This window comes from Cavia porcellus, unplaced genomic scaffold, assembly GCF_034190915.1.
Source record: "Cavia porcellus strain 051 isolate PalLab524CR breed Dunkin Hartley unplaced genomic scaffold, mCavPor4.1 scaffold_13, whole genome shotgun sequence".
In the NCBI taxonomy this organism is placed as follows: Eukaryota; Metazoa; Chordata; class Mammalia; order Rodentia; family Caviidae; genus Cavia; species Cavia porcellus.
In genome coordinates this window covers 33969441-33981683 of record NW_026947496.1, presented here as the reverse complement: position 1 = coordinate 33981683, position 12243 = coordinate 33969441, and the positions used below count along the sequence as shown (strand labels likewise).

The 12243-nt window shown below is 44.9% G+C and overlaps 1 protein-coding gene across 4 annotated transcripts in view; it reads right to left on the bottom strand.

Annotated features, from left to right (window-relative positions):
* Slc35f3 (solute carrier family 35 member F3) overlaps nt 1–12243 on the bottom strand; it is a 337034-nt gene that overhangs the window by 68406 nt on the left and 256385 nt on the right. For 3 of the 4 annotated variants that reach the window (XM_063260058.1, XM_063260057.1, XM_003473520.5), the window contains one exon: nt 3587–3911. In XM_063260058.1, coding sequence (XP_063116128.1) covers nt 3587–3911 — 325 coding nt within the window. The remainder of the gene's footprint in view (nt 1–3586; nt 3912–12243) is intronic. The other variant, XM_063260059.1, reaches the window with a different exon arrangement.

Genomic DNA, 12243 nt, shown 5'->3' with positions numbered 1-12243 from the left:
AATGCAGCCCCAGCACTCTGATAGGCACTGTAGGCTTCCCAGTTGGGCCTCCACTGACTGCATGGTCTCCCCCCAATTTTGGTCAGGTCCACAGTCACTCAGCTGCTGTCTACCTCCTCCTTAATCCCACTCTGCTTCATCAGTGGGTATCCCTCCTACTTGGTATGAATTTCTTTTGACCAGACATGTCTATATTATCTGTGTCTGCCGCACAGCTTGGGCACACAGACATCGAGGTGTTTGATGATTGGGTCAACCTGTAGCTACCTCATCCACTCTCCAAAGAGTGAAAGAAGCATTATTTCTAAAGGTCTAGCCTGAGTGTCCCTGTGGTGACTTCTGCTATGACTCATGCCTGAAACCAAGGATCTTCAGCCTGATACAGAGCCTCACCAGGATCTGTCCTGCCTCAGCCAAGACTTCTCTCCAGTCTCTTTCCTATACTCTCAGGAAAACTCCCTGGGCCCTTACATTCTCTGTCTTCCCAGGATGATCTTAACGTCTTCTTCCAGCTCTCACAGAGCCATCTTCTCATCTTTTTCTTAGGAACTTCCCACTTGATTTGGATACAAATAGGTATCTAAAGCTCTGAGAACTTAAATGGAAAGCCCACAGAGCCTTCCCCTTAAGTAGCAGGAACCAGGATTTCAACATCAACTCACATACCTGTTCCATGTAGCCAGGTGAGTCCTGGCTTAACATGTGATCAAATCGGCTGCATTTTCTAAAACCTGAAGCTGAGACTCAGCAACTCCAGGGCTTGCACAGCCCCAGTGCAGCCCATGGATTCTTGGGTCAGTCCTTAGGAAAGCAGATTGGACACCAAAGTCCCAGCACCTTGGGGCACCATAGCCTGAGGTGTTCTGTGGTAGCACCCCAAGCCTTTCACTTGGCCATGGCTGACTTCTGCAGCTCTACCTAAGGAAAGCAGCTCTAGGAAGGTGGAGAAAAGAAATGTTCCTCTGTTCACCTGAATCTGGTTTATCTGTGCAATGGGTCTGCAACCTTCCTCAGCAGCTTCTGAACATTTCCAGCCAAGAGATCAGTCTCTGCAGCAAACTCTAATGTTTCTCTCTGGCATTCATTTTGATAAATGCATGAAGATGGAAAATGTGATTTGAGTTTTCCTTGATTCTGGGAGGCCTCAAATCTGTTTAAAGTACTCTCATCTGAGCTGTGACAGAGTCGTGATTTCTGAAGGGAGCTCTGCAATGTTAAAGCTCTTCTTTCCCCTTTAGGAGGGAGAATCTTCACTCTTCTAGTGGCTTTGGCTGAGAACTTAGCAACTCTGCCCAGCCTCGGCCTCTGGGTGCTCAGCTCCTGGGGCTAACAGAGCACACAGTTAGGAAGACTTTTATTAAATGGTGTAGTAAGCTTTGTGATAGAAGTTGGGCAAGGTTCTATCTGGTTTCACTAATCAAGTGACACTCATCTTGCCCATCCCTTGTTCTTCAGTGAACAACAGCAATCAAAGGAATCCCTGCTTGACACTTTTTTGGATGCTTCTTATAGGAAGACAATAGACCAAAATCAAGACATGTATGCCTTTCTGGCATTCACTAATCCCCTTTGAGGGCCTCTCATTTCACCCGATGTTGGCCTTTCAGTCACCGCTGAGCTTGATTCCTAAAGCATGGTTTCTAGCACCATGGTTGAACTGCTAAGCAGTCCCAGTCTTTAAGGGCTAAGCAGTCCCACTCTTGTCCCCAAGTAGGGTGTTGTAATGGTGCACATGTAGAGCAGCAGCCTTACCACCTCTGGAGAGGTGGGCTCTTGCAGCATACAGGATGATGGTAGCAGGAAGGATCGTTAATTCTTTTTCCCAATAATTCTTATTTTCCAGTACTGAGGCTTGAACCCAAGTACAGTCTTCATGCTGGAGTACATCCAGAGCCCTTTTTAAAATTTTCTTTTGAGCTAGGGTATCAGTAAGATGCTAAGTTTGTAAGGCAGGCTTGAACTTGCAACCTTTCTGCCTGAGCCTCCTAGAGTACTTGGATTACAGGGGTGATCACCATGCCCAGTTCCAGTAATTGTTTTGTTTTGTTGGGTAATAAAGGACTGATTTTTAGCTTTTGGTTAGGCACAGCAGCACACCATTCTAATCAGTTTAAGGAAAGGAGTAGTCTGTAGTTAGAAGTTTCCTTCTAACAAATGCACTTTGGGCCACTTAACTAACAAATACATCCTTTACTGATACACGCTTTTGGCTGTGACTAGAAGCAGACCATTACCTCACTCTTGCCTTTGGGGATATCTTGGCTCCATCAAAGCTCCTAAAACTATTTGGTTCTGTCTGGCTTTGGCTGCCATTCAGAAGTGGTGCATTAAGCACCTCCTTAGCAATTTCTGGCTGGCCCATGAGCCACTGGTTAAGTCAGCACTGAGGTTACCCTGGACCTGGGTTCTGAGCTCTGGGCTCTATGCCCTGCGTGTCTTGTTCCCAGGACTTGCTCCAAACCCTTTCCACTGAGGAGATGTGTGAGGCTGAGTGTAAGGTTCAAGGCCAGCTACCCCAAGAGCCGCTCATGCAACAATCTGTGTTTACTTTACAAGTCAGTCTTTAAAGGGCCAGGTCAAATTCTCTCCATACATTAAAAATGGTGCTTGTAATCTCCAACTCCAACTCCATAAGGACATAATGGCAGATTCCAAATAAGAGTTCTGACCCCAGTGTGGCTTCTATTTGGAAACTTCTTTGCTCCTTGGCCTCAGCAGTGGCTTTAGCTATCTTGTGACTTTAGGGCTGAGGTCTGAAGCAGATAGTTAATGAGCCTTGGCAACTTTTTCAAGTACGTGTTGGTGGGCTGAGGGAAGTGGGGGAGAAGGCAATAGTAAAGGCCCCAATAGTCTTCCATTTTCAATTTTTGTTCACCTTTGGGACTGATAATAAATGAGTTCCCAGGGCTTGCAGTGCTACCTTGACCAGCACTCTTTCTTGGCAGTGCCTAGCTGGCAAATTTGGGCCAGACCTCGACAGAGTCTGTGAAGGTCTCCACTTGGCACAGCCATTTTGGGCACGGATGAGTATCATGGGTCAACACCAGCAGTGTGATGCCCAAGAAGAGTGGGGGGCAGGCCTGCTGCATAAACTGAGGTAGGGACTGCGGTCAGGGTGACTTGCCTCATTTTGAAAGGGACATCATTCCAATGGCCTCCATAGGAGAAAATATAGCCTAGAACAAAGTCCAGACGCTGCATTAGTTTTGATCACCCCCTGCCAAGACACACAGATCCACGCAATCACATAAAGAGAGGGAGGAGGAAATCAGAAAGGGAAGGAGCAGGGAAAGCAAGCTACAGGAAGCTGCCAGGCCATCCCAGCATGGCGGGGCTCCCTATGGAGCCTTGGCAACCCAGTTCTGCTCAGATTTCTGTGCTTCTGGGTACTACCAAGGCCCATCTCTTCAAATTGCTTCCACAGAAAGGCGAGCCAAGGATTGTGCGGGTGGAGGGGGAGACAAAAGAACTCAGTCACCCACAGACTGGGGAGATACCCAATCCTGGCGAGCTGAGAGCGCAAGCGCATCCCGCACCCTACTCCCAGCTGACAGGTGAGCGACCAACCGGCAGCCAGCGGCCCTACCTGTACCTCTGCTTCACAGACTGCTTCTCCGTGGACTTGCATACGTGGCCCACGTAGTACAACGGGAAGAACAGAAAGTTCCAGTTGGTGGCGAACCAGGTAAGGGTGAAAGGCGCATCGAAGGTACGGAAGGTGAGTCTGGCAAGCTGCGCGGCGCCCGCCCACGAGGCACACACGCACACCACCACCGCCACGCCCCACAGGGTCTTCTCCAGCTGCACCCGTGAGCAGGTCCAGCGCCCGCGGCTTGTCCTCCCGCTGGCCTCTGACCCCGCTGGTGCCGGGGCCTCCACCGGGCCCGGAGGCTCCCGGGGGCGCTCCTCCCCTGGGGAAGAGAAGGCGTGTTAACCTGGTTGCAGAGGCCACGTGGTCATGACCGGATACATGGGGACAGGGAGACGGGTGCAGGGCCGCTTCCTGGCCAAGCCGCTAAGGAACAGTGCCAGGGAAGGCTTCTGCACAGGTGTCTACCCTGTGAAGCCTGGCCCTCTGAGTGTGGGCAGCAGGCTGGACACATTAACACATCCAACCCCCTTCCCTACAGCCCACCTCCACCGCTAGCCCTAGACCCCATCCTGTGGGACTCACAGAAACTCAAGCTTCATCCCGGAACCAGACTTTAACAGGTAACTGCATGCTTGGGTTTTGGGAAACGCTTCTCCAGAACAGAGTAGCAAGAATCACTCCACTCCCATTTTCATCAGCTCTGGCATACACAGTGCTCCTGGGTGGTGAGCTGCGCTAACAGCTGGGGACGCCAACTCAAGAGGGCCTTGACCTCTGCAATGTCCAGCGCCTCTACTGGGACTTTCCTGCCCATTAGTGCGTTAGTGAGAGATGCAGGTGCCAAGATCCTCCTCTTACTCTTTGTGGACAGCATAGAGTCCTTGCTCCTCCCTTCCACCTGCTCCAACCAGCTTCCTGCATATGCCCTCCAGCCCCACTTCCATGCTTTGCTTAAAAACCACAACCGCTGTAGTCGATGTGGGTGAGGCCACAGCCAGGGACGCTCCATCATAGAGATGTGTCACTTCGGGGAATCAGGCTCTGCCTTGTGTGTCCACCCACTGTGAGAAGGTGAAAGGCATTATTTCCCCCATTTGCCTTTCCTTTGTGATTGTGTGCATGCCGGTCAACTGGAAATTTAAACAAAGCTATAGTTTGTGTCTGTGCCACCAACGGCAGATTTTGACTTCCAGTAGGCAGCAGTCTTGATTTTTCCTGTGTCCTTTCTGGCACTTAGCTGAAAGGGGTGCACAATTGCCCAGGAGCTGTTAACTACAGGATATAGGAGGAAATGAGTGCCAAAACAGGAGGTCAAACTATGCTCTGAGTATTGTTTAAACTTTATATTTAAGTCACTCGAATAACACTGAACTAAACTGCATACTTTCTGACATGAGGCAAAATCCTGGCTTAGTGTAGGCCAGTGGTGGCAAACGTATGGCACTCATGCCACAGTAGGCATGCAGAGCCCTCTCTGTTGGTGTGTGAGCCAAGTCACCCCAGCATCACCCCAGCAGCTCAGCATTCATGTCTGATTGCAATATTGACACTGCAATAAATAAGAAGTATTTGGGTTGCAGTTTGGAGTTTGGGCACTCTGTCTTTAAAAGGTTCGCCATCTCTAGCCTAGGCTGTTACACTGCTGTTAGGTAAAGCTGTTGTGAACTACAGCCGCAGACTGGCTTTTAGCTCAAGATAAATCTAAGCATCATGGGCAGTGATGGAGTGAAACAAGCCTGTTTGACACACACAATTTGTTAGTATGGGATCTCCCTCTTACGTTCCACGTGTACACATCCTGCTTGGAATGCCGAGCCTTTGGCCTCTCTTTGAGCTTCTGATACACTGTTTGTCCCTACAGGTGAGAAGGAGCACTGCAGGCAAGACAGAAGGCAGAGCCTTTAGCCTTCCACCAGGCCTTCTGACTTTGCTCACAGTGTTTCTACAACTTAAGGTGAATTCAAGCACCCTCTTTTTGATGTACACACAGATGATTTGCCAGTTTTACCTGGCTTCTGCAGCTCTTCATTATAGAAGTAGGGGATAAGAGATTCTATACTACTCAAATCACTGCCTTAAGTGCCTATGGAAAGATGACTGTGAAGATGAAGACAAAGCCCACGCAAGAATAAAATGCACCTTCACAGTGAGAACTTCCAGCTTTAGGGTGGACTCCAGAGGAGGCTGCAGAAATTCAGGCTCACATCATGCTTTTTACTCACTGTTTTCATTTTAACAAATCAAGCTTTACAATTTGAGGAACTAAGAAATGGTGTGCGTAGCTTTTATGACAAAGAAGAAAAACCACAAAATCATGTAATTTTATATTGTTAAAATGTGTTTATGAATTTGAATTGAAAAGATTATTCTCTAATTTTGGGGCCTCTCTGGATTTTCTAGCCAAAGGATAATAACTATATATAATAAACAAATAATAACACTCAAACCAAAACTCAGTATGCTATAATTTAAAACTAGCAACATGTAAGATACAGCCATGTTTCCCAAAGTACAATGAGGTAGTAGGCACTTCTAAGGAAAAAAAAGTTCCACAATCGAATAACTTTAGAAAATATTAACTAGAACTTCCAAGGTTCATCTGTTGTAGGAATATCCAGGGCAACAGATCTTGTAAAATTTCAAGAAGCTACTATAGGATGCCCATTTGGTATATTATTTAAATGTGTCCTTGGCATGGTACGGACTAAGCATAGCATGAAACACATTTAGGGGAACACTAGACCCATGGAGAATAACAGGCAATTACATTTATTTCATTGCAGAAGTCCCATTTCACTGCATTGAGCATCTCATAATACTCAATGATTTTATTACTTCTCTTTTTTCTAATACTTCCAGATACCTCCTACCACACATAAATAAAAAAATGTTCCTTATAAATCTGTTACAAAAGTCCTGAGCAGCAAGAAGGAAAAGTGACCCACAATAATCAGCACTGGGAGATGACATCACTGCTGACATCACTACTGGACTTTCTGTAGCCTTTTGTCTTTGCAGCACTCAACTTCTCAACAGCTTTGTGTCCCTGCCACACAGCAAAAGTGGGATTGCACTGAGTCTTTATCCTGTGTTTGTTTCATCTGCGACAAACTAGGAGCTTTATGAAGCTCACAGAGCTGTGTTCAGTGAGTCTCCGAGGGGCATTTCCATTCCCCAGGAAAGTCATGGAGCATCTACCCTGTGTCAGAGCTTTGAGTATCTATGAACAAGAGTGAAGTACAACTGCTGTTTTTCAGGAGTTTTGGGCATGCCAGGACAGAAGGATTACAAAAGGATTACAAGATGTTTACATACAAAATGGGGAGATTTTGACTGGAACTCCAAAAGGATTTGTGAAGGCAGCATGTGTGAGCTAGCTTATCAGTGACAATAATCAGAGGAGACAGAGGCCTGGGGTGAACCTCACAGAATGGAAAGACTCTGAATAAAAAAGGGTGAGATGCAGGGGTCAGGGTTATATGCAACCAGCCCAGGGCAGTAAGCAGAGCAAAGCTGAGATCTGAGACCCACAGCCTAATTCACCTCTAACCCTGGTGATGGTCATTATGGAACAGGAGAAGCTGCAAGTTTTGCTGAGGGGACAGGGACAAACTCAAGAGTTCAGCTGACCCTCCTTTTTCAAGGAAGTGCAAGAAATGGGATCAAATTAGCTCAGGAATAACTGCAGAGCGACACAAATGTGGCTAGCAAGTATAATCCTTCAGTATCTGAAGTGAAAAAAATGCATCCCATACTACGTACCATTTCAGGGTCATTATTAATGGACTGTCCAATTTATGCTCAAATGGGTTTCAGACAGAAAAAAATAACAACGAGGAGAGTGTTTCTTCCTGAAAATTTTTCACATCTGCAAATACGGGAAACTTCTGTTGACACCTTTCCCACCAAACTGCAGGTCAAATGACACCTGTGTTTGATTTCACTCCTCTATTAGAGCTGAACGAGCCAGTGCCTTAACGAAATCAATACTTAATTAGTTTCAAACTGCTTTCCGGTTCTTTGACCATTAGTACGTGACTAGCACTGCTGTATCTCCTCTCCTCTAGCAAGTCCTCTTTGGGGATCTTTTTGTGCCCAACATTCTACTCTTGTACTACATCCAGCAGTTCAGGGAGCAATACAAAGCAGATATCATACTCTGGTTCAATATGTGTGTGACAGATGCTATAATTGTAGTTTCAAGCATCTTCCTGTAACTGTGCACCTCTACAAGTTCAGGTTGTGCTCTTTAAATTCACCCAAAAACGCTGCTACTGGAGGGGTTTCCATTGAGCCATTTGGAAGGGTGTGTGTGTGTGTGTGTGTGTGTGTGTGTGTGTGTGTGTGTCAGGAGCATTCTCTTGTGCACAGTGGATACTCTCATGGCATGATGAGATGCACTTCTACCTGCACTCAAGCATCCTCCCAAGCTCTGTCTCACTCCTGAGGGCTAAAGGCAAGTTTCTGAACTTGCACCTCTGTCCTTCCTCCTACACAATCACATTTCTCCTTGTCTCCTGTCAGGGACACATAAGAGATCCACACTTTGGTCAACAGAAGCAGAACCTAGATGCAACATCTGCTCAGCAGAGGGAAACTCTGGGCCACAACAAGTGATCTGGAGGTCTTGTTCTGCCATGAGCTCATTCGGGGACTAAGGCAAATATCCTTCATCCCATAAACTGTCCACTTCGGTTCCCCTGAAAAAATGATATGCTTTTTATGTTTATTTAGTGAAAATGTGTGCTTTTTATGTTTACTTAGTGAAAATCATTTGTACCATGAGATGCTCCCTTAATTGTTATGCATATCTTAATGCCTGCATATTACAGCGGTGTTTTCAGGCCTCCTACCCAGCCCAGCTTACAGAACTCACGTATTTCCTGCCATTCTCACAGTCACTCATCCTCAAGCTAGTCTCTTCTTCATGAATTAATACAATCTGGGTTGAGGCCTTTGTTCTGGTGAACAATTAGTTTGACTGGACTTAGGACTCCCTTGGCTCCAAATGACTATAAATATGTCTCAACGTCTTTATTCTCACTGTGGGTTGCACTGGAAGTGGTAGATTGAAATTAACTTGCTAGAATTCAAATAACTTTTCCATGGGTTTACAAATTTAAACTTCTCAAATTGTGAAGAGGACCAAGAAACACTATATTTTGTCATTCAAAGGGAGTTCTTGTGTCCACTTGCAGTTTGTTCCTACCCTCTACCCCAAAGAATTGTGAGTCTTATTTTCTGTCTCCATAAATTTGTTTGTTCTAGACATGCCATATGAACTTTCAGACTGTCACATCTGTCTTCTTTCATTTAGTAGAGTATCTTTGGAGTTTCTCTTGTTGCAGCACATGTCAACAGCTCATCGTTTTCATGACTAAGTAGTATTCATCTATGGGATGGATACACTGCATTTTGCTTATCTATCTATTTACAAGAATTGCTTCCATTTGGGGGTACTTTCAATGATACTACTATGGACATTCACATATAAGTCTTTGTGTAGATGTATTTGTATTTATTCTGCATGGACTAGTTAAGTTTTTTCAATACTCATTCACAAGTATTTATTGAGCATCTACTTTGAGTTAAAAAGTGGACATAGTCTTTTCCTGGTATAGCTTGCTTAGTACATATGGCAGCAGTATGTCTAATTCTTAAAAGATAAAGCACCACTAATTCTATTCAAATAGGAGTTTGAAGTGACTCAGGGAGACAGAGTCTCCTTTATCTTTTTTATTCCTAGAGTGGCTAGGGAAAGACAGGGCTTAATGAACAATTTCTCATTTATTGATTATTACTAGAAGCTCCAATTCAGGGCTCTTACAAAATGAGAAGCTTGAAAGAAAGCTTTTGCTTATGGCTGTTTGCATATACAATTTATGTCTCCAAAATGCACTTTTGATTTGTTTTCTCTCTTGTACTCATTAAATACTTGCTCAATGAATTTCTATGTCAGTGTGTCTTCTTCTTTTTTTTTTTTTTTTTTTGTCTTTTTCCTTTTTATCAGTAAGAGGGATCGAACTCACGACTGCCTGCTTACAAGGCAGGCACTTATGCTGCTGAGCTAAATCCCCAGCCCCGTGTCTTCTTTTTTTAAAACAGTGATATGGAGAAAACAGAAGAAGGTGACTTGTGGAACAGGGTGCTCTTAGTTACTTTTCTCACTGAGACAAAATACCCAACACCTAGGTTAAAGAAAAAAGGTTTATTTAGCTCACGGTTTGTAGAGGTCTTAGCCCATAATCACCTAGCTCCAAGGCAAAGAGGTATGGCAGACAGGCATCACAGAAAAGAAACAGTTCATGGTGGGCAAAAGGTAGCAATGCAACAAGGGATAACTACATCTCTTTCTGTTCCTTATATCTTACCAGGGTACTTAGAGCAGGTAGCACTCACATCCTTAAACCTAGTGCCCTTGATCTTAAGACTGAACCATGAATAACTTCTAGTGTTATACACTCAGATCCAGCCACCTCTGAAAAAGCCCAACCCACGAGGGCATGAAGCTTTGGGAGATATCTAGACACAAGCCATAACATTCCACTCCTGAACCCCCTCCCAAAGAATCAGGCATATCCTTTTATGCAAAAGCATTTTGTCCATTTCCAAGAGTTGCCAAAGTCCTAACAGTTTCAACATTGCTGAAAAGTCCATGCACAAAGTCTTCTCTGAGATTCAAGGCAAACTCTTAGCTGCAAGTCACTGCACAAATGAAAAATAAAGTTAAACGCTTCTAATATTCAATGGCACAAGATAGACAGTTCCATTCCAAAAGTTACAAACAGAGGGATAGCAAGGAATGAGAACAAAGCAAGATCAAAATTCAGCAGGGTAAACACTGAATCCCATACTTCCACCTTTAGCATTCCCGGCAAGTTGTGAACTCTAAAGGGCTTGGGTGGCTCTGCCCCTACAGCACTGCCAGTGGCCATTGCGCTATTGGCTTCTCTCTTGGGCCCACTCCGGTCCATCCTTGGAGTTTTTCTCAGATGATCCATGTGCCTGGCTTCTCCAAACTTCTGGGGTCTCCATTGCACCTTCTTTTTCACACAGCTTCACACATTGCCCTCTCAGGGACATCCTGCTTGGCCTCCAGGCTTCCTTTTGAAATATGGGACAAAGCCTTCCCGATCCCATAACTCTTGCATTCTGCATGTATCTAAAACAAATGCCATGTGAATGACACCAAGGTCTGCTGTCAGCTCAAGCAGTAGCTAGGCTTCCTTTTCTCTTGGGCTGTAGGAGTCAAGTGCCTATGAACAAAATCCCAAGGAACAACTTCCATAGTCCACCATGATTCTGGAACATGGTTCTGTGAGGCTTTGTTTTCAAAGCAAAGTCTTTTGATTTTACAACTCTGAGCTGCAAAGGCTGGAGTCCTGTTGGTTCTTGTGGTATCTTCAAGCCATCTTTTCTGTTGTCTTCTGCTGAAACACTTGGCTTTTTCTTGCTAGTCTTTTCAATGACCAATTTCTCCTCCATTTTATGAAGTTTCCTGGAGCTTTATTTCTGGCCAAGTTCACAATATTTTACATTATTCTGCTAGGCTCTTTGCTCTTGAATCTCAACATAAACCTAGCTAAAATATCCCCAACAAGTACCCATGCCACTACTTCAACATTAGACTGCCTTGAAATTTCTTTTGCAAGATTAGTCCATCACCATTAATCTTAGTCTAAGATAAAGTCTTGGGACACAAGCAAAATGCAGACAAACTTTCTGCCAAGGTATATAACACAAATTGATAGGAGTCCAACAGCCAATACAGCCTTCCTTCTGAGCAGAACCCTTTTAAATCTGGCAACTTTTACCAGCAACATTTCTATCAGCTCTCTGATCTTCTGAGTTCTGAACAGAACTACTACCTAAGGTGTTCCAGCTCTACTTTTTTAGCTGGCATCTTAGAACCTTTCCAAACCCGTCTCACAAGTCAGTCACAAAGGACCTGAATCACATAGCCAAGAATAGTCACAGCAAGACCTCACTTCTCTGGTACCAAATTATGTCTTAGTTACTTTTCTTATTGCTGAGACAAAATACCTGACACCTAAAGTTAAAGGAGCAAAAGTTTATTTAGCTCACAGTTTGTAGTGATTTCAGTCCATAATCAGCTGATTTCAAGGTAAGGAGGCATGGCAGACAGGTGTTGCAGAGGAGAAACAGTTCATGGTGGGCAGAAGAGACGACCACAGCTCTTGTTTCATTGAGGCTACTTAGGGTATTTAGCACTCACACCCTTAATCCTAGTGCCCTTGATCCTAGCATTGCACTATGAATAACTCCAGCATCACACACTCTAGAACTAGTCACCTCTGAAAAAGCCCTACCAGTGACAAATGCGGCTTTGGGATATATCTAAACACAAGTCAAAACAGGGTGTCATGTGTACCAGGTTCACATGTCCTGATAGTCCCAAAGCAATTCTTATTTTTTGACCCATTATGACCACCTATCCTTGGCAGGCCATCCATATGGATTCCCAATATGTTGGTCAGAAAATATCCCCAGTGAGTCCCCACTCATGTTCCTGATTAGCACTGGTCCCAGGGAACAACTGAAGATGGACACTGACTCTGGGTAAAGCAGGAGACGCCACAGGGAAGTAAAGGGATATAAGATGTTTCAACACCCAATCTATACATCACTCC